General features: G+C 45.7%; 1 protein-coding gene across 1 annotated transcript in view; it reads right to left on the bottom strand.

Annotated features, from left to right (window-relative positions):
- Positions 1-21,222, bottom strand: part of PHAF1 (phagophore assembly factor 1) — a 35,538-nt gene extending 14,316 nt beyond the window's left edge. The window contains exons 1-5 of the mRNA XM_069965970.1: positions 21,148-21,222; positions 9,971-10,096; positions 2,969-3,051; positions 395-478; positions 256-299 (exon numbers count right to left, since the gene is read on the bottom strand). Of these exons, the coding sequence (XP_069822071.1) occupies positions 256-299; positions 395-478; positions 2,969-3,051; positions 9,971-10,034 (275 nt within the window). The 5' untranslated portion in view covers positions 10,035-10,096; positions 21,148-21,222. The remainder of the gene's footprint in view (positions 1-255; positions 300-394; positions 479-2,968; positions 3,052-9,970; positions 10,097-21,147) is intronic.
- Positions 21,223-27,936: the final 6,714 nt, after the last annotated feature.

Below are 27,936 nucleotides of genomic sequence, written 5' to 3'. Positions count from 1 at the left end.
TTGGTCCCAAAAAGAGTGTTAAACTCGAAAAAAAATGGGGGCCTGGTGAGCAATTCAACAGCAATCACAGATTTATCACCTACCCCATGGATATGTGATAAATAGAGTTAGTGGGGAAAACCCCTTTAACAATCTGCAGCTCTATCTACAACTGTGTACTTTTAGGCTATAGTTACTGCACCATATCAAGTAACACGGCTAAAATAGAACAGTCTAAACAGCTTTTTATACACGTGTCACAGGATTTGAACTCACCAGTATTTTAATTTCACTTTTGACAAATCATAGACTTCTATCACCTGAAAGCGGAGATAAAAATTTGAGAAGTCGGTATGACCCCATTGTAGATGCCTCTCCCCATCCGTAATGGATTTACACAAGACAAGCATCTCACCTTTAGCCTTTGATTATAAGCATCAAACAGCAGTTTGATCCCGTCCTGAGTCAGGCTGAGGATGAGGTCATGGGTCAGAGGACTCTGTGGAATAGAGCAAAGGTCACGAAAGCAAACAACTCAAATCTTATATCTTACCACGACCTGCAATATGTTTATAAACTTTAGTGAAGGGGTGTGGGGGGGGGGGAAGATTTATCTTTTATTTTTTTTTTTGAAAACACAACACAGGCAAATAAAACCTAGGTTTCAATGTTGTTTGTGGTTATGCGTCCCATACACTTAATTTATGATTTGTGACCTTGATGAAAATGCATGTATTGTGCAAAGGTCACTTCAGCACAGACCACACATACTGTAGATACAGTCAAGACAATGCAAATCCCTGGACTTACCATGAAGACTTGCACATCACTTATAAAGCTAAATACTTAACTAAGGTGCAACATTTTGACAGAAAAGTGTAAATAAAATAGATTCAGTGTGAGAAATGTCAGCCGGTCTTTAAAAAGATGATCCTGGACGGTACTGCAGTACCGGCCAGATGATCTTTACGGCCATAGAGATCTGATGCGGGCGCATCAGCCCGTGCCCGCATCAGAACTTCCCACTGCACAGTATGAAGCAAGCGGCCGGAGCCGCTCGCTTCATAGTGTGCACTAACATGGTTTCCTACGGTCGCTATTCACTGAATAGCAGCCGCAGAAAACTGACATGTCAGTTCTTTGCGGCACCGCTTAGGATCCTGGCCGGAGCGTATACTATGTGTATACGCTCAGGCCGGGATCCCACAGAAAAACATGCAGGGTGTCTCGGCGTACAAAGTACACCCGTTGTTGCCGATTACAACAACGGCCGTACTTTTACACTGTGTGAACATAGCCTTATTGTGGATATTACCAAATAACTTCATTGTGAAAGTCAAAATCTGCACTCTTGTGGATTTCGCTGCAGAAATTATCCACAGCAAAATTAATACATCTCTTTTCTATTCACATGTTCCACACCACAACTTACAGTGGCAAATACACATAATTTGTTGAAAATTTGCCAACCACATGGTCTACACTGAGAAATATGCAGTCACACGTCAGTGCAGCTACTTCTAGAGTATCAGCCATGGGACCTACAGTTTGTCAAGTTAGAAGGGAAGGTTAGGTTTTTTAAATGTTTCAGGATATTTTAACTCTCTACGAAATGGACAGCCAGTGCTGCGTTAAGCAGCTTTTTGCCCAAATATAATATATAATATATAATACCCCTACTGCTATCTTCCATGGTCCCGTCTTTAGATCTGCAACTTGTCCCAGGGCACAGGTTAATAGACCTCTTGGCATTGTAGCAATGGATGTGGCACTTACAATATTTAATGTCATAAAACAGCCTCCTAAATACAAACTCATTTGTCCTCTGCAAATATGTCTCTTCCATTAGGCCTAAGGGTATGTGCACACTACAGAATCTGCATGTAGAACTACACTACGGAATCTACACATAGATTCCGCCGCAACTGTCCCCCCACCCCCTTTGCTTGAAGTTCCCTCCATGCCATAGGCTCCATTCTATGCTCAGGCAGATTCCGCCGTCCGCCTAAAGAATTGACATGTCATAGAATGGAGCCTATGGGACAGTCAGAACTTTAAGCCAGGGCGCGCAGTGGAATCCGCTTGAAGTTCTATGCACAGATTCCTTTGTTGTGTACATGCCCTTTGGGTGCATGCACACTACGGAATGAGTGCGGAAAGGCCGCTGTGGATTCCGCCGCTCGTTCCCTCGCGTGGCAGCACGCATCTCCACCCGTGCCATAAACACCATTCTATAGCTGGGCCGATTCCGCTGTCCGCCGAAAGAATTAACATGTCAATTGACATGACGTGTGTAATGTATGCAAAGTCCTGTAGTTTTGTAGAAGACCCCGTATACACAGGAAATGTCCCCTTATGTGGAATCCTCCTGGGCCAATTTATTTCAATTACTTGCCAAACTGAGATAAATGGGGCAATTACAGGATTTAGTAGGATTTTAATACAGGAACGATCCTCTGTGCATTTAACTACATGCCATGCTCGAGCATTTACCCAGGTAATCCCGGTAAAAGATAATAATAAAAATAAAATATTTGTTTCTCCTTTAACTGTGATATTTTGAATGTAGGTGTGATAATTCACTGCACTTTCGATATCTGCTCACTAAAAAAGTCTTTATTATACTATATTAGAATTTGTAACACAAATGCAGTAAACCACATTTATGTTATTTTTCCATTTTGGTTTATACCATAAATGTGTCTGTCAGACCGGTGGTTATACATTATAGTAACTTGCTTCCATTACTACCAGGGTAAGGCCCCGTTCCCACTGAGCAAAGGTAGCGGAATTCCGCAACGGAATTGTCCGCCGCGGAATGCAGTTAGCCTCCCGCTCATAATGGGAGTCTATGGGAGGCGAGCGCTCCTGCTCTATACGCGCTGAAGAATGAACCTGTTCTGCTACCTTTGCTCAGTGGGAACGGGGCCTTAATAGGATCTTATCACAGGCAGCTAACATGAAACTGTCCGTTATCTGGGTAACCCACCTGCTCGCTATAGAGGTTCTGCACATTCCGGATGGTCCTGCAGTGCTTCTGGAGGATTGATACTGCCTGAGCCAGGGGCATTCCTGCAAAAGAGAGATGACACTAGTATCTAAGCTTCAGTCAAACACTGTGGTCAGCACACTCAGTATCAATCCTGAAATGTCTCTTTGTCCAAAATACAATTTCTGAGCAGTAAGAAAAAAAAAACCCTGGATTCCGGGGTTGACCACAAAAAGAGAAACCACAGAAAATCTTTTGTTTCTTTATTTTATCCTTTAACCCCTTCAAGACAGAGCCCATTGATGCACGGATGTCCGGGTCAAATTAATGCAATGTTCCTCCCCGCCTTCTAACAGCCATAGCGCTTTTATTTTTCCAGCTACAGGGCTGGTTGTGGTGTCATTTTTTGCACCAAGATCTCTAGTTTTAACCCCTTAACGACATCGGGCGTACCTATACACCCCCGCAGGGTGGGCTTTAACGCAAACGGGCGTACCTATACGTACCTATAGATGTTATACCTATATAATGTATAGCAGGCCATCTCTGCTCGTCGGCACGGGGGGTGATTAACCCCTCCCGTGCCGACGATCGCTGCTATATGCTGATCAATACAGATCAGCATATAGCAGCTGAAAACAGCTTTCCGGGTCATCGGTGACCCGGTGGCCCGGAAAGCAATGGCGATTGGTGCTGTCCGAGATAGCACCAATCGCCATAAGTGTCCCCACCAAAGATGGCGCCGATGCCACCCCCACGATCGCCGTGATAGGCCGGCCAGTACCGGCCGGCCCATCATGGCGATCATACTGTAAAAAACAGTTTTGCCGTGTTCTGCACCCCCCAGCTAGGTAGCTGAGAGGTGCAGAACAGGTGTGTGTGGTGCAGGTGTACCATACTCACCTGATCTGGCCGTCTGGAGCGAAGATCTGTGGTCCGCGCCGTCCTCGCGTCTTCTTCGCGTCGCTTCCCGGTTCGTTCGTCCAGCGTCGGAAATCTTCGGAAACACTCGGTAATCTCCGGCAATCTTCTCTCTACTGCCCCCTAGCGGCTGATCAGTGAATATCATTCACTGATCAGTTGCTTTGGGTTAAAAAGAATTTATATTTTTTTTCGCGCAATTTTTTTTTTTTTTACTTTTTTTGCGCCCTAACGCCGCTGAGTACTGATCAGCATCGCACGTAAGTGCGCCACTGATCAGCAACTCCTCCTTTTTGGGGTAGGAGCGTTTTTTCCCCCCTATATCCTACCGCCACTGTCTGCTGATAAGTGCCGCACGTAAGTGCGGCATTTATCAGCAGCTCCTTTCTTGGCGTATGGATATTATTTTCTTACTGTCAAAAAAACGTAAAAAACACTACATTACACTACATGAAATAAAGTTTTACAATAAACATTTACATACCCCATATACTAGTCCCCGTATAAAGATGGCCCCCAGGGTGTTTTCGGCGTCTGACGCATATGCTATTATTGCCTCCAACACCGAAACAGCCAGTGAGAATGAATGGGGGGATCCTTCTTTCCTCCATACATCCTCATCATCATCATCATCATCAAGTGACGTGTCTGGGGGTAGCGTAGCGTACGCTGCCCCCCAGACACGTCTTTTCCGCCAGTACCGTCCCAATAAGAGATCACGGTATGGCGTGAAATTCTACAAACTCTGTGAGCGTACCTCAGGGTACACTTACAGATTTAGAGTACGTGCACACTGCGGAATGGCGAAGGATAACCCTTTGTGCATTCCGCAGCTGGCACCCGCCGGCGGACTGATGCAGGCGCGCGTCTCCGCCCGTGTCATAGACTCTATTCTATGCACGGGCAGATTCCATTGTCCGTCCAAAGAATGAACACGTTCATTCTTTGGACAGAGCGGAGACGCACGCCTGCATCAGTCCGCCGGCGGGTGCCAGCTGCGGAATGCACAAAGGGTTATCCTTCGCCATTCCACAGTGTACATGTACCATTACAGTGTATGAAGGAAGGGACACCCGAATCCTGCCCCCAGATGCCCCCTCCCCCCCCATCCTCGGAGTTAGTGGGGAGATCGTCCAGGAACTGATCTTCCCACTGCTGGATAAAGGTCACCACCCGTATGGGGATAACATTTATACCAGCGCCCCCCTCTTCTGGTCCCTCGCTGCCCGAGCTACTGTAGCTTGCGGCACAATCCAAAAATATCAGAAGCCGTAATAAAGCCCTAATATTTAGCAGCCATGGAGCGGCCCCAGCGCTTCTGGATATGAAGGACCCCCGATCGCACCAGGACAACATTTTCCAGGTGACGTCCCCCACACTGGAAAACAGGAGACCCCAGAAGAAGTACAGAGTGTGGCGTAACAGGGGGATCAGGAAGGACACCATTTTCCAGTGTGACGCCTGTCCTGATCACCCCGGCCTCTGCATACTGGATCGCTTCAAGGTGCACCACACGTCACTGGGGTTCTACATTATCTAAATTCTGTCCCTTATTCCTATTTCAGGGGTCACGTTGATCCAGGGATTATTCTGATCGCCATTATGGAGTCGGGAAGGAATTTTTCCCCTGTGATGAGGCTACTGTCGTCTGCCTCACGAGGGTTTTTTGCCTTCCTCTGGATCAACACAGGTTGAATTTGATGGACACCTGTCATTTCCAACCTTATAAACTAATAATTGGCCTAATACCCCCAAATAAATTAGAATGGTCCCTTTTCCCCAGCTAAGAAGGTATGGCTGCCATTCCCATTAGAGGATGCCATGATGCAATTACAAAGCCTCTGTGCGGCCAGGACAGTAGAAACCCCCCACAAGTGACACCATTCTGGAAACTACACCCCATAAGGAATCTAACAAGGGGGGCAGCGGGGATATGGCCCCCTGGTGATGGCCACATTTGGGACGTGAAAATGAAAAAAACTGTATTTTTTATTTTCTCGGCACATGTTCTTCGTAAGTGCCCATCACCAGTGGGGTCCATATGCTCACTGCACCCCTTGTTGGATTCCTTATGGGGTGTAGTTTCCATAATGGGGTCACTTGTGGGGGGTTTCTACTGTTCTGGCAGCACAGGAGCTTTGTAAATGCGACATGGCCTCCATCCTCCATTCCAGCCTCTAAATGGCGCTGTCCCTTTGGTGGCTTGCCCTGTGCCAATATGGCACATTATGTCCACATGTGGGGTATTTTCGTACTCAGGGGAAACTACCCTACACGTTTTGTGTTCACTTTCCTTTTTAACCCCTTGTGGAAAAGGAAAAAAATCAAGGCTAGACCAACATTTAGTGTAAAAAATGTTTAATTTTTACACTAAATCATTGATCTTGTCTTGATTTTTTCATTTTCACAAGGGGTTAAAAGATAAAAAAAAACACTAAATGTGTAGCGCAATTTCCCCTGAGTATGGAAATACCCGACATGTGGACATAAAGCGCCATGTGGGTGCAGGGTAAGCCTCCAAAGGGAAGGAGCGCCATTTGGTTTTTGAAGGCGGGATTTGGCTGGAATGAATTTTGAGGGGCCATGTTGCATTTAAAAGGCCCCTGTGTTGCCAAGACAGTTGAACCCCCCCACAATTGACTCCATTATGGAAACTACACCCCTCAGGGAATGTAACAAGGGGTGTAGTGAGCATATGGACCCCACTGGTGACTGGCACAAATGTGGAACAATATGGCGTGAAAATTAAATATTACATTTTTTACACTATAATGTTGGTTTAGCCTTAAATTTTTCATTTTTACAAGGGGTTAAAAGAGAAAAAAAAAACACACAAAATGTGTAGAGCAATTCCCCCTGAGTCCGTAAATACCCCACATGTGGACATAAAGCGCCGTGTGGGTGCAGGGCAAGCCTCCGAAGGGAAGGAGCGCCATTTGGATTTTGGAGGCTGGATTTGGCCAGAATGGATGATGAACGCCATGTTGCATTTACAGAGCCCTCGTGCTGCCAAAACACTGGAACCCCCCCCCCCCCCCACAAGTGACCCCATTCTGGAAACTACACCCCTCAAAGAATCTATCAAGGGGTGCAGTGAGGATATGGACCCCTTGATGACGGCCACATTTGTGCCGAGAAAGTGAAAAAATGAAAATTTTCCCTTTCACGTCACATTGTTCCACATTTGTGCCCGTCACCAGTGGGGTCCATATGCTCACTGCACCCCTTGTTAGATTCCTTGAGGGGTGTAGTTTACAAAATGGGGTCACTTGTAGGGTTTTCCAGTGTCTTGGCAGCACGAGGGGTCTGTAAATGCGACATGACCCTTGAAATCCATTCCAGTAAAATCCAGCTTGCAAAGGACAATTGGCGCTCCTTCCCTTTGGAGGCTCGTCCTGCGCCCGCTTGGCACTTTATGTCCACATGTGGGGTATTTCTGTACTCGGGAGAAACTGCGCTACACGTTTGGTGTTTTTTTTTTCTTTTATCCCCTTGTAAAAATGAAAAATGAAGGCTAGAACAACATTTTAGTGTAAAAAATAGAATTTTTCCTTTTTTACACCACATTGTTCTGAAAATCTGTGAAGCCCTTTTGGGGTCCAAATGCTCACCGCACCCCTTGTTACATTCCTTGAGGGGTGTAGTTTTCTAAATGGTGTCCCTTTAGGGGTGTTTTTTAGGTTTTGGCACCCCAGAGCCTCTGCCAACCTGAAGTAGTACGGTCAAAAATAACCAAATATAACGGAGGCGTTGAAATTCACTGGGCGCTCCTTTATATCTGAGGCTTGTGGTTGCGTCAAATAGCGCAATACGGCCACATATGGGGTATTTCTATAAACTGCAGAAACGGGGCAATCAATATTGGGGTGCATTTCTCTGGTAATAGGTTTATCATTATGAAAGATATTGGATTACAATAAAATCTCTGCACAGAAAATAAAAAATTTCAAATTTCTTACACACTTGGCTTTTATTTCTGTGACTCCCCTAAAGGGTTAAAACACTTTCTGGATGTGCTTTTGCAGAGTTTGGGGGGTGCAGTTTCTGAAATGGGGTGCTTTGTGGGGCTTTCTAACATACAGGCCCCTCAAATACACTTTCAACCTGAACAGGTCCCTGAAAATATCTGATTTTGAAATTTTACAGAAAATTTGGAAAATTGCTGCTAATGATTTAAGCTTTCTATTGTCTAAAAAAAAAATGAAATATAGTTTAATAAATGCTGCCACCATAAAGTAGACATGTTGCTAATGCTATTTAATATATAATTTATGTGGCATAACCATTTTCTGTATAAGCAGGAAGGTTTCAAAGTTGGAAAAATGCATTTTTTCACAATTTTTCACGTTATTTTGGTGTTTTTCATAAAGATTCGTTATGAGTATCGACTCCATTTTACCAGAAATGTAAAGTACCATATGTCACGCGAAAACAATCTCAGAATCAGCCGGATAGGTAAAAGCATCCCGAAGTTATTAATGACTAAAGTGACACAGGTCATATTCATAAAATTTGTCTCTGTCCTTAAGGCCATTTCAGGCTCTGTCCTTAAGGGGTTAATTAAAATCATATTGGTGTAACAGAAAAATTTATCGCTTTTTATAAAAAATTTTCTGATCTATATTTTTTTTAAAAAATCTGCAATCTTGGTGCTTTTTGTTTTATTGTTTTGCTTTTTTCGTTTACGCCGTTCACTGTGCGGAAACAATAATGTTATATTTTTCATAGATTGGACAATTCTGCACGCTACGATATACAAGATGTTTAATTTTTTTTAGATTTTTAGTTTTATAATGGGCAAGAGGGTATTTTAAACTTTTATTAGGAGGGGGTTATAAGGTTTTTTTTTAATACTTTTAAACTTTTTTTATTACACTTTTTATTTTATGTTTTTTTTAACTGTAAAACACGCAATTATTAAATTGCATGTACTGATCCAGAGCTCAGTAACACAGACAGACGTGTGAACAGGGCCATACAAACAAATTGGTCTGTAGTGCTGTGCGCATTTATGGGTGTGCAATTCAGCCTGCAGAACATATGAAAGAGGCCTACACATCTTCATCCTTACTGCACTTGTAAGCATAACAATATAAGTGAGAATTCCTTTAGTCCTAAAACTTTGCTCAACAATGGTGAAACAGTTAAAATGAGGAAGGCAGCTGCTCCCAAAAATCACTCATTTCAGGATGTTTATAGTGTCACAATGACACAGGAAACTAGCGGCCAGAGTCCTTCAATCAGGTGATGGCATAAGAAGTATGCCAAATAGTTCATAAACAAATAGGAACAGGATGTTCCTCATATAATAATACATAACCTATATTCCTGATGTGTCACCATCTAAAACATATACTGTATACTATACGACAATGTCTTTCTGCTTCACACAATACACAAAAATCAAGCAAAGCACAACAAGTTTCATAGGGCATTCTGATAACAGAAAAGACAGTCATACAATGAATTCACTTCTAAGCAAATCAGAAGCTCCTCCCCGGGTGCTGGGAAAAGATGGATCCAGGAGCAAAACGGAGCGGAGCAGACTTCAAAGCCTCCAGTAAAAAAGGAAAAAGGTTGGCAAATCTTGAGATACAAATTCTGTACTTTATTGCAATGAGTTAAAATCTCATAGTACAAAAAGTCACTAGCAAGGACACGAACAAATGGACGATCTAACCCCCAGCCTGATGAGAAGCATGCAGGTAGGAATGAGGCGATTCGGTCCTTCTGTAAATGAGCCCATCTTTAGCAGAATGTGTGAATACCAGAATAGAAATCAATGCGGATCCGCAGTCATGGAAAACTTTGCGGGACGCGTGAATAAGGCCTAAGCCTCCAATAGACACTGTAATATGCTCAGCAATATCTTGGTTTCTGCCAGATAGTTCACCACTTGAAGGATGTAACCCTTGTATTCACTATTAATAATTTTGACTGCAACTTGATGAACATGATGAACCTAAGGGTGTATTTACACAATGTGGTGACATCGAGACCACCACCTCTGTATGACTACATGTAAATGTTACATATTCTCCTCCTGCAATAAAAATAATTTGAATTTAGTATAATTCCTACCTAACGTAAATTCCCATTGCTGGTTGCCCAGGGATCTCTCTGGTACAACCTCCAGATCCAGCATTGGCTCAGGGCAGGGAGATTCTTGGAGGTCAGCTGAGATCCAGAATGTTACCACGTCTGAACCTGAAAAAACACAAGAACAATTTACTTAAGTCTAATAATCATTATACATGGAGGCACAATGCTCATTGTTCTACACAACTAATGCCTTGTGCAGGCAAAATAATACAGTGAGCAGAAAAACACGGCTAGAAAAGATTTACAGAGACAGAGGCAAAAAAGAGACACACACAGCAACTGCTAAAAGATCTAAGTCTTCTATCTTACTCCAGTGCTAGATTTACAGGTTACATGGCTCAACACTGCCTCTTAAAGGGGAACTCTGACCAAAATTATAAATTGGCTGCAGGTGGTGGGAGCATAATAAAGAAGCTTTACTTACCTGTCCCTGTACCCCTGCAGCGCCGTGTCACAGGCCTACTGACCACTGCCGACACTCATTTTCTCCTGGGTTCCTGTCCGCACAACCCGGCTGATGGATTGCCCGCTCGGCCACTTAGTGCAGCAGGAGATCCAGGACACTGTCATGGGTCCATGAGGGGTAAAACAGCACTGCAGGGGCATGGGGACCGGTAAGTAGTAAAGTCCTCCATGGTACTGCAGATACCAAAGTGTCATTTTCAATGAGATTACATACTCGCAGTGGGACCAGGTAAAGTATGGTCCGGACGGAGGCGGGTTAAGGGGGCTGGCTTTTACACACTCACAGCAGAATGACAATATACCATTTCTCTGAATAGGTTTACAAAAGCTGAAAAACAATGCTGACCAAAATGATTCTATGTGAAAGTAGCCAAAATCGGAGATGGGATCTACTCAGATTAGCTACTGTAAGGACTCCATGAACATTTGTCTTTAATAGTTAACATTCTTTTCATTGATGTGATGGACATGAGATTTCATTAGTCAGTAACTAAATATTCCTTTAATTCTATTACAGTTACACCATGAGCTTTTACTTATATTGTTGTCTGTATTGGAAACAGGGCGCTTTGTAGCACTGGGTAAGTAGTGCAACCGCCCTGGGCGCCCACCATCTGCAGCTTGGGAGGGGGCTCTGTCATCAAGCTTTTTTTACAGTGTTACTAAGGCATTCTATACTTCTATGTATAGAGCATTTTGTTCTGTAGCATCATGTGGGTAATCTTTTATCACTGTGAGTGCTGCACAGTATTTAGTGTTCTGTACTGGCGCCCACTTTTTGCAATAGTAGTTGTGCTTAGATACTACAGCTTTGTCCCACTGGGTCAGACAAATCTTTTTCTATTACTAAAAGTGTGAACAAGTGTATATTATAAAACCTTTAAAGGGGACCAGAGTATATTATAATGAATTTTATTGTATATGGTGTGTAATGTAATAAATGTCAGGGTGTACAGTATGTTTTATAATAAATTTCAGGGGGCACAGTGTGAAATACTATGAGTTTTGGGGGGCCCAGTAAGGGCCTGTAGGAGCTGTTAGTTTTATATAGTAAAAATTGTCAGTAGTATTTTGACGAGGGAGGGGTAATTTCTTTTTTCCATGTACCCTGTTTCATTTTCATATTCTCATGTGATAACATAACTACAGGTCACAGTAAAAGGCCTGACTCTCGCTGTAAGTGAGCTTTAGGGTACATGCAAACTGAGGAATCAAGGCGGATTCGTTGCGGGTTCCGCAGCTCGCCCCCGCTCGTCACCATGCGCATCTCCACCTGTGCTATAGACTTCATTCTATGGTCAGGCAGAATCCACCTTCCGCCCGAAGAATGAACCTGTTCATTCCTTGGGCGGATGGCAGAATCTGTCTGAGCATAGAATGAAGTTTACGGGACCGGTGGAGATGCACGTGGTCACAAGCGGGGGCGAGCTGCGGAATCTGCGGCAAGTGCTCTGTCCGGTTTTCTCAGTGTGCATATAGCCTTACACAGCTTGATAACAGTGCAGACAGGGCTGCTCAGACATCATTAGCAATGTCCCTGAAGCCCTTGCTCTTAGGAGTAAAATAATACAAAATCATGCTTACCTCTTCATGCCCCCCCATTGACCACAGCTGCTACCAAGCCGATCTCAGCAGTGACAGCCCACTTAGCCAATCACTGACTGAGATGGGACAACACTGATTGGCTAAGCAGCTGTCACTGCAGAAACGGGTTCAGAAATGTCTTAGGGAGACATAGAGACAAGGCAGGAGGACAACGGGGAGCGTGGAGAGGTAAGCATCATCTTTATTATTTGTATTATCGGCAGATAATCACTCCATGTAATAGGGCCTTTACACAGGGCAATATCATACTATTCAACCAATAGTCACCCCACATTGTAGGGCCTGTATCCTTATTTGCAAGTATACATACAGTGGTGCCTTGGATTACGAGCATAATTTGTTCCGGCACTGTGCTTGTAATCCAAATCCACTCGTAAACCAAAGCAAATTTTCCCATAAGAAATCACTGATATGCAGACAATTGGTTCCACACCCCAAAAATAATGATTTTATATTCTGAATAACATGTAGAACAGTTGAAACAAACATTTATAAACAGCTGAATATGTGATATTATAAGTTTCTGTACAGTATAGCAATCAGCATGTGGTGTATAATGTATAGTAAATGCATAAACCTGAGGAAACAGCAGCAGTTTGTAAACACACAATGGAACTGTAGATCCCTATAATGAAGTAGTGTAGTACTACAGGCTAGAATAGAGAATCAGGGCTGCTGTCAGAGGTCTGTGTGGTCACATAACAGCAATGGGGGAAGGGTGTGTTTTCAGCATGGACCAATCAGGACTGACAGAGACTGCAGGGGGCATGAAGGAATGAGCAGGACATATGTGGGCACATACATGCAGCACTCTTTGTCTGGGGAGAAAGGGGTTACAGCCATGTAGAGATTACCTCAACAGTCCTGTCCCCTGATGTAAGCCCCAGCCTGAAGTGGATCTGCTATGATTTGGAAGGTGGGGGAGACTTCCTGGGTCAGAGTACAGAGCTGTAGACCCCGCTATGCAGACCATGTCCCTCCCCAACTTGCGCTTCCACCCAGTACAGGGAGCTCTTAAAGTGACTCTGTACCCACAATCTGACCCCCCAAACCACTTGTACTTTCGGATAGCTGCTTTTAATCCAAGATCTGTCCTGCGGTCTGTTCGGCAGGTGATGCAGTTATTGTCCTAAAAAACAACTTTTAAACTTGCAGCCCGTGCCAAACAGGAGTATCTGTGCCCTAACTTTGCACCACCCCCTCCGTCCCTCCTCCCCACCCTCTTCATCATTAGGAATGCCACTGGAACATTTTCTCCATGCTGAACACTGCACAGGTGCTTAACGATCCAGCCCATGTGCCGGGCTGACACAGGTGGGGAATAGGAGGCAATCTGACTGGAGCATTCCTAATGATGAGGAGGGTGGGGAGGAGGGGCGGAGGGGTGGTGCAAAGTTAGGGCACAGATACTCCCATTTGGCACAGGGCTGCAAATTTAAAAGTTGTTTTTTAGGACAATTACTGAATTGCCTGTCGAACAGACCCCAGGACAGATCTTGGATTAAAAGCAGTTATCTGAAGGTACAAGTGGTTTGGGGGGGGGGGGTCAGATTGTGGGTACAGGGTCGCTTTAAACCAAAGCAATGCTCTTAAACAAAGTCACAATTTTGAAAAACTGTGAGCTCTTAAACTAAAACACTCTTAATCCAAGTTACTCTTAAACCGAGGTACTGCAATATATAAGTGAAGAGGTGTTTGTTCCACTTGACAAACCATTTGTACAACTGTTCCATCTCAGAGACTATAGTCACACGAACTGCTGATCAGAGATTTGTCAAGAAATAATGCTGAACCAGTCAAGGCATGTCCACAATGCTCTAAACTGAACCACAAGCAAAAGCAGTTCTGCATTTGTCAGCATTATGGGTGCACATAATAGTATCATGGATGTTATAGCTGGAGACTACTGTACTATACTGGTATTTGCTGTGATCAACAAAGTGGGGGAAAAAACACAATACACCAAAATTTAGACATGGAATGTTTTTAAGTTAGGCTAAGTTCACACAACGTTTTTGCAATTCTTTTTTTTCATCCATTTTTTGGAATAAAAACGGATGAAAAACTGATGAAACGGATGCAACTGTGTGCATCCATTTTGATCCATTTTTCCATTTAAAAAAAAAACAAAAAACAGATCCACTTTTTTTAGTGTACACAAAAACGTGGTCAACCCCATTTTGATCCATTTTTTTTGTAATGGAAGTCAATGGAAAAATGGATGCACACAGTTGCAAAAAATGGATTGCAAAAATGTAGTGTGAACCCAGCCTTATCTTCAAGTTGACATTAAAGTTAGACAAGTTTAAAATGGAAACCACACAGTCTAAGGATGCACCAACTTTATCAAAAAGTCTGGGCCACTGTGATACATTTCCATCATCTTTGTCTAGTTTCATAGTCTCAGTGTATTGGGTCTAGCAGCTAAACAGCACTGATAAATCAGGGCGATTGTGTATCCCCAACCAGTGGCTTAGGTGTTCTCAGTCCCCTTTATCACTCCGACTTTGTTCAGAATGAATAAGAACTTAATATACAAAATGACTGCAACATAGCAAAAGGATTTTTCTCTTTATCCACTTTTCTGAGTAATGAAAACGAGGGTCGATCAGGTGGATGGACACTTGTTTACTGAGCCTATTAGACAGCTCAATAATCGTGCAGCAAGGTCTGTATATACATTAGCGATGTCCATGCAGCCCTTGCTTTAAAAGTGTAAGATAATAAGGTTTATACATCGCTATCCACATTCCCCGTGTTCTCCTCGCTTCTCCCCGTTATCGCTACTGGAACTTTTTCCCTGCACTTACTACTGCATCAAGGCTTCACTTCCTGGATAAAATGGTGATGTCATGACCCGACTCCCAGAGGTGTGCGGGCTGTGGCTGCTGGAGAGGATGATGGCAGAGGGATGCTCAGTGTCCCTCCTGTGCCCTGCGTCCTTCAGTGTCCCTCTGCCATCATCCTCTCCAGCAGCCACAGCCCACACAGCTCTGGGAGTTGGGTCGTGACATCACCATGTTATCCAGGAAGTCACATCACCATGTTATCCAGGAAGTGAAGCCTTGATGCAGTAGTAAGTGCAGGGAAAAAAACACTTTATAAGCATTTCCCGTAATAAGTGTATATTGGTGGTTTGTATAACTATTGGGAAATACAATACTTTAATAAAATTTACCCAGGGGCCTTACTATAAAAAAGAAAGGGGAGGAAAAGAGAGGCACTGCAGGCCTAGGGCCTTTGACCCTGCAACGACAGAATAAAATATGCTTTTTTATGCAGATACCGATATCAGCAGCCAAACAGACCCCAGGACAGGGCACTAAAGGTGGCTATGCAATAGTAACAGCGGTTTGGGGGGGGGGGGGAGAAATCAGGAGTTAGTACAGATTTGATTTAAGTCTCAGGGGAAATGTATTATGCTTAGCATATACCTTTTTGTAACAGATGACACTTGTACACAATGCACCTATCACAAGGTATTGTCACTACTTGTTTACTAGTATAATCATATGACATTACTATTAAAGCAAGTAAGGATCTGCCTAAGGATATTTAGTAGCACCTGGAATCATAGATTACTACACCCATAAGGCCACATTCACATGGATTTGAAATACAGTAGTAACATACTCTATTATATGCCACATTTGGGATATTTTCCACTAGTAACAATTTTAGAGCATCAGGAAAAAAAATTGGTCCAAGAAAGACTACCCCACAATACAGTGAGTAATATGGTTAAAGGGAACCTGTCACCCCCCGTGCCGGGGTGACAGGCTCCCGACCCCCAGTTAGAGCCCCCTATACTTACCTAATCCCGCCGGGTCCCGCTTCTGGAGATGGTCGGGTGATGAAGATCTCAGCCGCTGCAGCCCGGCGCGCGCGCTGAGAGATGAGTCCAACACCCATAGAGAATGACAGGAGAGTCCAGCGCTCCGTCATTCTCTATGAGTGTTGGACTCATCTCTCAGCGCGCGCGCCGGGCTGCAGCGGCTGAGATCTTCATCACCCGACCATCTCCAGAAGCGGGACCCGGCGGGATTAGGTAAGTATAGGGGGCTCTAACGGGGGGTCGGGAGCCTATCACCCCGGCACGAGGGGTGACAGGTTCCCTTTAAGTATTGCACAACATCCTACTCATATGCTGGCGGTCCTTTAGAAGGAAAATACAGCCAATCACTGGCTCTTCCCAAACCAGTACTCTGGAAAAGTGCTCAGGAACATCAACTCAGGAACAGTGACTGACTGACAGGGACCCCTTCTACAGGTCCTTTTCAGAAGAACAGGACTGTAAGAGCAGCAAAAAGCCCCCCCCCCCTCCTCCAGTCTCTTAGTGTGAACCATGATCTTCTAACCAGTTCCAAGCACCTTATAGATGCCCTCATTACAGGCTCCCGTGGCAGAAGTCACTGGATAAGTTTGGCACTACACAGTGCATTTGAGACTAAAGGCCCTATTACACGGGCTGATGCTCAAGAGGAAACAACATAAATGGAATCTGACTGATCTGTCTAACATTCTATTCATTTCTATGTATTTTTATTGTGCTCCGTTTGTCATATTTGTGCTCCGTTTGCATGTATTCTGTCAGTGATCCGTTTTTGTGAACGGAAAAAAAAATCCTGCATGCAGCTTTTTTTCTCCTCAGTTTGAAAAAACGGATCACGAACGGAAAGTGCACTTCCGTTTTTTTTCACATTATAGTCAATGAGGACGGATCTAAACTGAAGGTATTTCAGTTGACATCCGTTTGCAAGTTAACAGTTTTCATCAGTTATTTCACTGAGCATGCGCAGAAGAAGTGAGAAACCAAAGGAAAAAAATAAGCTGATAGAAAAACGGATGCTAACTGATGGACAAAAGTCAGTTTTTTAAAGCCAAAATGCAAACTGACAATGAAAAAAAGTGAACATTTTGCAATCAGTTTGCACCAGTCTGCTCATCAGTTTTTTTGCTTATCCTTTGGACGGATCCGTTAGCAAATAAGAAAAACATTAGTGTGAACCCAGCCTTACTCCTTGTTTCCTGCTTGCAGTCTGTGCTATTACATGCGCAGACAGAGCGGGAAAGAGTGGGGAGCCGTGGGAACCTACAGGGGCGGCCCATAGGCTATTGCCACCGTTCCTATTACACAGAGTGAAGCGCAGCAGACCTCCGCTGTGCTAATTTTTTTCTTTCACCATGTAGAAAAATCACGACCAGCCAACATTGTGCATGTCGGCTGATCGTGACCATTCAACAAGCCCTATGACACCAAGCGATTATCAACCAGAACGGTTGGTAATTGCCCAAGCACGGCCGATAATCCCTTTGTGTAATAGGCATAGGTGTCTGATCAGCAGGGGGCAGACCAGTAGGCCCCTCCAATCACAAAAATCACACAAATGTTGCTAAGGGAGTGGTGGTCTGATATGCACAGAGCAACTCCATTCAACTTCATGGGCTGGAAGAAGATAGCTTAGTGTAGTGTTCAGTGGGGACCGTACAGCCTGACTCCTGTGGATATGTGATGTGTGTCACTGATGGGGAATACTCATTTCACCCCACCTAGAAGTATTGTGGGGCCCCGTGACCCTCACCACACCATAATACACATGATGTAATGGCCTGACAATCAGGGTCACATCCTGGTCACTATTCCTATTATCAGCAACACTGGGGACACCAGTGCAACAATGGTCCCCACCTCCTAACACACACAGCAGGGAATAGCCAGGTGCACTGTATACCCTGATAATACAGCCAGTCCTTCTATACACCGGCAGGGGTCAGGCTCTGCAGGTGCCCTGTATACCCTGATAATACAGCCAGTCCTTCTATACACAGCCAGGGGTCAGGCTCTGCAGGTGCCCTGTATACCTCGAGAATACAGCCAGTCCTTCCATACACAGCCAGGGGTCAGGCTCTGCAGGTGCACTGTATACCCTTAAATAAAGCCAGTCCTTCCATACACAGCAGGGAATAGCCAGGCTCTGCAGGTGCCCTGTATACCCTGATAATACAGCCAGTCCTTCCATACACAGCAGGGAATGGCCAGGCTCTGCAGGTGCCCTGTATACCCCAATAATACAGCCAGTCCTTCCATACACAGCCCGGGGTCAGGCTCTGCAGGTGCCCTGTATACCCCCATAATACAGCCAGTCCTTCCATACACAGCCAGGGGTCAGGCTCTGCAGGTGCCCTGTATACCCCCATAATATAGCCAGTCCTTCCATACACAGCAGGGAATGGCCAGGCTCTGCAGGTGCACTGTATACCCCCATAATACAGCCAGTCCTTCCATACACAGCCCGGGGTCAGGCTCTGCAGGTGCCCTGTATACCCCCATAATACAGCCAGTCCTTCCATACACAGCCAGGGGTCAGGCTCTGCAGGTGCCCTGTATACCCCCATAATACAGCCAGTCCTTCCATACACAGCCCAGGGTCAGGCTCCGCAGGTGCCCTGTATACCCCCGTAATACAGCCAGTCCTTCCATACACAGCCAGGGGTCAGGCTCTGCAGGTGCACTGTATACCCTGATAATACAGCCAGTCCTTCCATACACAGCCAGGGGTCAGGCTCTGCAGGTGCCCTGTATACCCCCATAATACAGCCAGTCCTTCCATACACAGCCAGGAGTCAGGCTCTGCAGGTGCCCTGTATACCCCCATAATACAGCCAGTCCTTCCATACACAGCCAGAGGTCAGGCTCCGCAGGTGCCCTGTATACCCCCGTAATACAGCCAGTCCTTCCATACACAGCCAGGGGTCAGGCTCTGCAGGTGCACTGTATACCCTGATAATACAGCCAGTCCTTCCATACACAGCCAGGGGTCAGGCTCTGCAGGTGCCCTGTATACCCCCATAATACAGCCAGTCCTTCCATACACAGCCAGGAGTCAGGCTCTGCAGGTGCCCTGTATACCCCCATAATACAGCCAGTCCTTCCATACACAGCCCGGGGTCAGGCTCTGCAGGTGCCCTGTATACCCCCATAATACAGCCAGTCCTTCCATACACAGCCAGGTGTCAGGCTCTGCAGGTGCCCTGTATACCCCCATAATACAGCCAGTCCTTCCATACACAGCCCGGGGTCAGGCTCTGCAGGTGCCCTGTATACCCCCATAATACAGCCAGTCCTTCCATACACAGCCAGGAGTCAGGCTCTGCAGGTGCCCTGTATACCCCCATAATACAGCCAGTCCTTCCATACACAGCCAGAGGTCAGGCTCCGCAGGTGCCCTGTATACCCCCGTAATACAGCCAGTCCTTCCATACACAGCCAGAGGTCAGGCTCCGCAGGTGCCCTGTATACCCCCGTAATACAGCCAGTCCTTCCATACACAGCCAGGGGTCAGGCTCTGCAGGTGCACTGTATACCCTGATAATACAGCCAGTCCTTCCATACACAGCCAGGGGTCAGGCTCTGCAGGTGCCCTGTATACCCCCATAATACAGCCAGTCCTTCCATACACAGCCAGGGGTCAGGCTCTGCAGGTGCCCTGTATACCCCCATAATACAGCCAGTCCTTCCATACACAGCCCGGGGTCAGGCTCTGCAGGTGCCCTGTATACCCCCATAATACAGCCAGTCCTTCCATACACAGCCATGTGTCAGGCTCTGCAGGTGCCCTGTATACCCCCATAATACAGCCAGTCCTTCCATACACAGCCCGGGGTCAGGCTCTGCAGGTGCCCTGTATACCCCCATAATACAGCCAGTCCTTCCATACACAGCCAGGAGTCAGGCTCTGCAGGTGCCCTGTATACCCCCATAATACAGCCAGTCCTTCCATACACAGCCAGAGGTCAGGCTCCGCAGGTGCCCTGTATACCCCCGTAATACAGCCAGTCCTTCCATACACAGCCAGGGGTCAGGCTCTGCAGGTGCACTGTATACCCTGATAATACAGCCAGTCCTTCCATACACAGCCAGGGGTCAGGCTCTGCAGGTGCCCTGTATACCCCCATAATACAGCCAGTCCTTCCATACACAGCCAGGAGTCAGGCTCTGCAGGTGCCCTGTATACCCCCATAATACAGCCAGTCCTTCCATACACAGCCCGGGGTCAGGCTCTGCAGGTGCCCTGTATACCCCCATAATACAGCCAGTCCTTCCATACACAGCCATGTGTCAGGCTCTGCAGGTGCCCTGTATACCCCCATAATACAGCCAGTCCTTCCATACACAGCCAGAGGTCAGGCTCCGCAGGTGCCCTGTATACCCCCGTAATACAGCCAGTCCTTCCATACACAGCCAGGGGTCAGGCTCTGCAGGTGCACTGTATACCCTGATAATACAGCCAGTCCTACCATACACAGCCAGGGGTCAGGCTCTGCAGGTGCCCTGTATACCCCCATAATACAGCCAGTCCTTCCATACACAGCCAGGAGTCAGGCTCTGCAGGTGCCCTGTATACCCCCATAATACAGCCAGTCCTTCCATACACAGCCCGGGGTCAGGCTCTGCAGGTGCCCTGTATACCCCCATAATACAGCCAGTCCTTCCATACACAGCCAGGAGTCAGGCTCTGCAGGTGCCCTGTATACCCCCATAATACAGCCAGTCCTTCCATACACAGCCCGGGGTCAGGCTCTGCAGGTGCCCTGTATACCCCCATAATACAGCCAGTCCTTCCATACACAGCCAGGAGTCAGGCTCTGCAGGTGCCCTGTATACCCCCATAATACAGCCAGTCCTTCCATACACAGCCAGGCGTCAGCCTGCTCCTATTATACATGCAGCTGTGCTGGTGTGTACACATAACCATGGCCTGCTCCCTCACCAGCACAGTCCTGACAGCATACACAGTCCTGTCACAGTATGCTGGGACTTGTGCTTCTACAACAGGTGGCAGCCACAGGTAGTACAGCTCCAGCCCTAATCCGAGTGTGAATGTAGCAGAAGCCAAGAGGAGGAGGGTGCCTCTTGTGTAACACATCCCTGTCCATGTCAGCACTGCAGCAGCAGCCTGGCTATGGCACCTATGGGTCCGCACTGTGTGTCCTGCCTACGTGACCCGCCACCATCCCCGGCCCATGGACGTGCACAGGGAGGCCGCCACATACACGGCTATACCCGCACAATACACGGCTCTCACCTCTGTTTATGTTCTTCTCCCGGTCGCTGCTGCAAAACTTCCGGTTCTGAGGAGAACAGCCGTAAAGTGACCCGTAGCTCCTCCTAGCTGCGGGAGGAGAGTACGGGGGATGATAGAGATGGGGACTGTGGGGACGTGCAGTGTGGGCTGGAGAGCTCCAGCGATGGGGACTGTGGGGACGTGCAGTGTGGGCTGGAGAGCTCCAGCGATGGCCTTTATTATATATATGGACGGAGGATGTCAGGGCTTTATGCAGTGAGGCAACAACTGGAGAGCCAGATTCCAGAAGTTAAAGTATTATCAGATATATATATATATATATATATATATATATATATATATATATATATATATATATATATATATATATATATATATACACACACACACACTTTACCTCCTGGAATCTGGCTCTCCAATTGTTGCCTCACTGCATAAAGCCCTGACATCCTCCGTCCATCATGGCATGCTGGGAGTTGTAGTTCTCCTGAAGAGGGTCAGATTGGGGACAATGGCTTTCTCTTTGCTATATTAGGGTACTATCAGGCTATGGCTGTTAGCAGAATGCAGGGCCTATTTTCCCTATGTGTGGATACACATGGAGGGGCACTGGGCAGAACTAAAACTGACCCCAAAACCTGGTGCTAATTGCACTAAAACACTGGAGCCACATTGTCATTGTGTTTTAGATAGCTATTTAGCTGGAACAAGTCAATCTGAGGCTATGTTCACACCTCTTTGTTTTGCATAACATAGCCTTTTTTTTTTTTTTTTTTGGCTTCAAAATGACATGACGGCTGGTTGTGTGAACATAGCCCAAAGATGCTCCCAATTTTTAAATGGCTTGCACCACTATTAGGGCCTGTTCACACTACGCAATCAACTACGGCAAAATTCCATGGGGAATCCATAGTGTTAACCCAGCCAAAGACTGGTGCAATCTGGCCACAGCAACCAATCACAGCTCCTTTCCTTTCACCAGAGCTGAAAACTGAGCTGTGATTGGTTGCTGTAGGCAGTTTGTACCAGTCTAAATTTTACATCCTTTGATAAATCTTCCCCTTTAAGTGCATTTCCCATAATAAATGTATATTGGTAATAGGGGGCAATACTTGAATAAAAATTTTCGCCTGACTTCTTTAATAGCGATGGTGTGTGGAATGTATTACACATTGTATAAAGCCAACCTGCGTTTTGCCTGCTTATTTTTAAGACTGATTCACGCAGCAAATACATCAAGTGGGTTTGTACCCTTAGGCTATGTTCACACACTACAAAAAACAGACAATCCGCATTAAACGGCTGTTCCTTAAAATTGCTCTATTCCCATGTTTGTAGCGCTTATATCCTCTGGTCTATCGGTACCTTGATTGCGTCTATGCAACTTTTGATCGCTTTTTATCACAATTTTTCTAGATTTGATGCAACCAAAAATGCGCAATTTAGCACTTAAGAATATTTTTTGTGCTTATGCCGTTTACCGCGCAAGATCAGAAATGTGATAATTTAATAGTTTGGGCGATTACGCACGCGGCGATACCAAATAGGTTTCTTTTTTTATTCATAAAATTCGAAAAGGGGGGTGATTCTGACTTTTATTAGGGGATGAGATTTTTTTTTATTAATAAAAACACTTTTTTCCCCCCACATACAGTAATTAGACGCCTCCTGGGTGACTTCTATATACACAGCACTGATCTCCCGCTGCAAGTATGTCATCTCATTGGAGTGACTAGGAAGGTAGATTTTTCTGCGGATATGTATACGTCAACCCATTCTACCAGTTCTGTCTTCATATCCTGGGCAAACTGAAGTTTGATCCCTCTGTAGCGCAGAATCTTGGAGCTCACTTTCATCAGGCACTAAGGTTCGGATGTCAGACTTTGAATCTTTTTGACACTGTAATGATGATGTATTTTAATCACTTTCCCTGCTCTCTGCATCATATGGATACATGATACCAAGCGGAAATTCATTCCACTATACAGCTTACTTGGCTGTGGGTTCTGTGTTTCACCAAACATGTGAGTGCCCCTAACATTTTTTTTTTCTTTTCTTATTCAACGTTTGTTCTTAGAGAAAAATCAGTTGGGATGAAAAAGAAAAAAAAAAACTTGGAAAGAAGAAGTACAATAAAATTTATCAGTGAGAAATTTAGAGACATGTCAGGATCAAACTAGGGAGGTTTATGCACCCACCTTAGAAGTGTTATGCAAATTTGGATGGTGTTCTACTGGGGGGGGGGGGGGGTAAAAGATTATATCTCAGTGCTGCAAGGACAGATTGAAATAAGAGTTTTATTGTCTGATTCCCAAGTGTAGTTTCTGAAAAAAAAATTTTTTTTCTAATCCCAGACTATCCTTAAAGGGGTTGGCCACTTTATGGTAAAATAGGTCAGTACAAAGTATTAGTAACTGTTCTCACTGTATATACTGACAGCAGCTCCCTGTGTACCCCATAGAACTAAAATCAGACTCTCCTCCTCCAGGCTGTGCTGCCCTGCTCGGTTTTGTTTCAGTCCATAAAATGGTTGACATGGAGGAGCATGTGACTATGCCCCGCCCCCTGTGTCCTCCATAGATACATACAGGCTCAGTGGTGGACACTGGGGGGCGGGGCATGGTCACATGCTCCTCCATGTAAGAAATCTTATGGACCAAAACACCACAGAGCAGGGCAGCCCAGCCTGGAGGAGGGGAGTCTGATATTAGCTCTATGAGGTACACAGGAAGCTGCTGACAGTATATACAGTGAGTACACTTACTAATACTGTACACTGAGCAATTTCACTATAAAGTGGCCAACCTTTTTAACCAAGAAGAAGTCTCCATAAATTGAGCCATGAGTTATTTTACAGATCAGGCGTTTATTAAAACCATTTAGTTTAAAAGTACACATCAAAGTTATACAGTATTCACGATAACATACATACATATAAGACTTAAAGCAATCAACCATTTAGAAGCTAGGTGACCTGCAGAAGACAAAGTAAAGACAGTTTACATCCAGGCACATACAGGTTTTTGGTGAAAAGATACCAGGCACCCAGATTTTGGAGATGATTATATATTTGATATTACAGAAATGCTCCAGATAACTGACAGTGTATGGATATGGGTATGTGCACACTTAGGAATAGGTGAGGAATTGAAGAGGAATCCGCTCTTAATTTCCGCTTGAAATTCCTCCCATAAAATATGAACAGAGCAAATGTCCCATTGTGTTCAATGGTATTTTTGCTCCGTTGTTCATTGTTCAGAATTTCCGAGCAGAATTTTCTGCCGCAGATCCACTTTCTGCCCAAAGAATAGACATGTCAGAGGGATCCTATAGAAGTCAATGGGGGGTTAAATTCTGTTTAAATTCTACCAGAGCAGAATAGGCGAGGAATTTCAAGCAGAAAACTTTCCTCTTTTAGGGTTGGGTTCACACTGAGCAAACACGGCGCAATTCCCGCCGTGCTCAGTGTGCTGCTTTGAGTGAATGGGAGAGCGCGCACCTGTCCGCTCCCTCTCCTCTCTGCTCAAAGAATAACCATGTTCATTCTTTGAGCGGAGAGCAGCGGTAGCGGACAGGCTCGCGCTCTCCCATTCACTCAAAGCATAATTCCTCGCCTATTCCTTAGTATGCACATACCCTATTGGTTGCTACCAGATATCAGAATAGAATCAATGTGGAGTAATATATATATAAAAAAAAAAAAAAAAAAACGAAGCTGCCAGTTAAATATAAAAAAAAAAGTATAAAAGTTTTCGTAATGAAATGTCTGCTCTGTCATTACTAGTTAAAAATCCTTCAAATGGCACACTCTATAGTTTGTATGAGTAAATGGTGGAAAGAGATATGTACAATATACTGAATGAAGTCAAACACACAAAAAGAAGCATGGTCCTACTTGAAAGAGAAAGTGCAATGATTGTCGAGCTGATTTACCAGAAATATATTTAGGTAAGGTTTTATAACATGCATGTCCACAAAACTGCTTGTGGGTACAGGGGTTATCCTGGGTTTTAAAACTGATGGTCTTTACTTAAGGCCCTATTTCACGGAACGAATGTCGTTCGTATTCGGCCGATATCGGCCGCTATGAACGATAATCGTCCCGTGGAATAGAGTACAACGATCAGCCGACATCGTTCATGTCGGCTGATCGTTGCAGTCGCTTGTTTTTGAACATGTTGAAAAACAAGCGACTGATACAGCAACGATCTGCTGCCGTCGATCCGTTGAATAGGAGCATCGGCAGCAGACGCTGCTATATCCTATGGGCTGCCCGGACGATCAGCGATCCTCCGAGCAGCACCCCCCCCCCGCGCAACTCCCCACCGCCCCTCCCGCGCAACTCCCCACCGCCCCTCCCGCACTCACCCGCTCGCTGCAGCCGCGCTGAATAGCAGCGGCAGCGAGCAGGGAACGAGGACCAAACGAGCGCTCGTTTGCTCCTCTTAACGACCGGTGGAATAGGGGCATTAGGCCCATTAAGTAAAGCACAGCTGCTACTAAAGGTAAAATATAAAGAATGACTCCTCCAAAGAGCCAACTTATCTAATAATTTAATAATCTGGATAAACTTGTTAAAGACCCTTCACATACTGCCTTATTGCTGCCACCAGATGTGCATTACTGAATGAATGGGAATATTGCAGCTTCAGGGATCTATGCAAGGGCTAGGCTATGACTTTCAGAAGTCCAGTAGAGAAGTAAGAGGTATTCATCTCATTCTAAACTTTTAAAGGAGTTATCCAGCACTACAAAAACATGGCCACTTTTCCCACTCTCTTGTCTCCAGGTCAGGTGTGGTTTGCAATTAAGATCCATTTACTTCAATGGAACAGAGTTTCAAACCCCACCCAATCTGGAGACAAGAGAGGGCCATGTTTTTGTAGCACTAGATAACCCCTTTTAATATCTTGCTGCCCTGGTGGAGAATACCACCCCCTGGTGTCCTGGTACATCGTCTTCAGGTCCTTGGCTGAACAATTCCCCATCCACTTCCGAAACACACTTGTCTCAGCAGCGAAAGCCTACTTAGCTAAGCACTGGGTGCAGCACTGAGCTATTTCAGCCAGTGATTGGCTGAGCAGGCTGTCACTGCCGAGACGAGTCCATCTTGGAAGTGAAGTCAAGATTGTTTAGCTGGAAACGCGAAGATGACATATGACGACACAGGGGAACATGGAGAGGTAACAATAGCCTATGTTCTCCGCCAAGCTAGCAAAATATGAAAAGTGTAAAATGAGCGTAATACCCCTTTATGGTGCGTTCACACCTACAGGATCTGCAGCTGATTTTCTGCAGCAGATTTTATTTAAATAACTGAACACAGCTTCAAATCTGCTGCAGATCTGCTGCAGATAGGTGTCAACGCACCCTTAATATCATTGCTGCGTGCATGGACCTTGTATGGAAGCTCAAGCATTTCTTACTGGTGTATATTACTGCCCAATTGCACTGTGTAATCTGTACTAGAAAAATGACTGTGTGGAAGAATACCATGCATGTTTTTCTAAGCCTGAATATCCCCTTTAATAACCCCAACAGTGGGTTTCCTGGCACTTTGGTTGCCAGATACTCCTCCTCTGAACACACAACTAAGCCCAGATCAGATAGAAGATTTTACCTTCACAAGAGGAAGACCCAGCGACCCAGGATTTAGGCATTTACATAAAAATAAAACAAAGAGTGATCATAGTGATGTATCTACAGCAAACTGAGTGGCCTGTCACTTAAAAAAAACACAAACTGTTGACATGTAAAATTATTATTATTTTTTTTTTAATAATACCAGTTCTGGATGTTCAGACCTTCACCAATCATAAAAGCCAGAACTGCTCACTCCACAGCTTGCTGCAATCTCTGTCTCACTGTAGGGAACATTTCCATAGACTTTGTCTCCATTGTATGCCTATGAAGATCATGTACAGCTGCTTATTGAGCAGAAACCCTTCCTGGTTAGGGGAGTTTAAGTAGTTCAGCACTGTCCTGCTCCCTCCCACTACATTTCCTAGCAGTTCTGCATCCCCACTCTGCTGCCTCCCACTCCTCCTCCTAGCAGTGTGCATCCCCATCCTGCTGCCTCCCACTCCTCCTAGCAGTTCTGCATCCCCACCCAGCTCCCTCCCACTCCTCCTCCTAGCAGTTCTGCATCCCCACCCAGCTCCCTCCCACTCCTCCTCCTAGCAGTCTGCATCCCCACCCAGCTCCCTCCCTCCCACTCCTCCTCCTAGCAGTCTGCATCCCCACCCTGCTCCCTCCCACTCCTCCTAGCAGTCTGCATCCCCACCCTGCTCCCTCCCACTCCTCCTAGCAGTCTGCATCCCCACCCAGCTCCCTCCCACTCCTCCTCCTAGCAGTTCTGCATCCTCACCCTGCTCCCTCCCACTCCTAGCAGTTCTGCATCCCCAACCTGCTCCCTCCCACTTCTCCTAGCAGTCTGCATCCCCACCCTGCTCCCTCCCACTCCTCCTCCTTGCAGTCTGCATCCCCACCCAGCTCCCTCCCACTTCTCCTAGCAGTCTGCATCCCCACCCTGATCCCTCCCACTCCTCCTAGCAGTTCTGCATCCCCACCCAGCTCCCTCCCACTCCTCCTCCTAGCAGTTCTTCATCCTCACCCTGATCCCTCCCACTCCTCCTAGCAGTTCTGCATCCCCACCCTGCTCCTTCCCACTCCTCCTAGCAGTTCTGCATCCCCACTCTGCTCCCTCCCACTCCTCCTCCTAGCAGTCTGCATGCCCACCCAGCTCCCTCCCACTCCTAGCAGTTCTGCATCCCCACCCTGCTCCTTCCC

Source organism: Dendropsophus ebraccatus, chromosome 4 (assembly GCF_027789765.1).
Source record: "Dendropsophus ebraccatus isolate aDenEbr1 chromosome 4, aDenEbr1.pat, whole genome shotgun sequence".
Lineage (NCBI taxonomy): Eukaryota > Metazoa > Chordata > Amphibia > Anura > Hylidae > Dendropsophus > Dendropsophus ebraccatus.
Note: the sequence above shows the minus strand (reverse complement) of the source record. Positions and strands in the feature narration are given on the sequence as shown.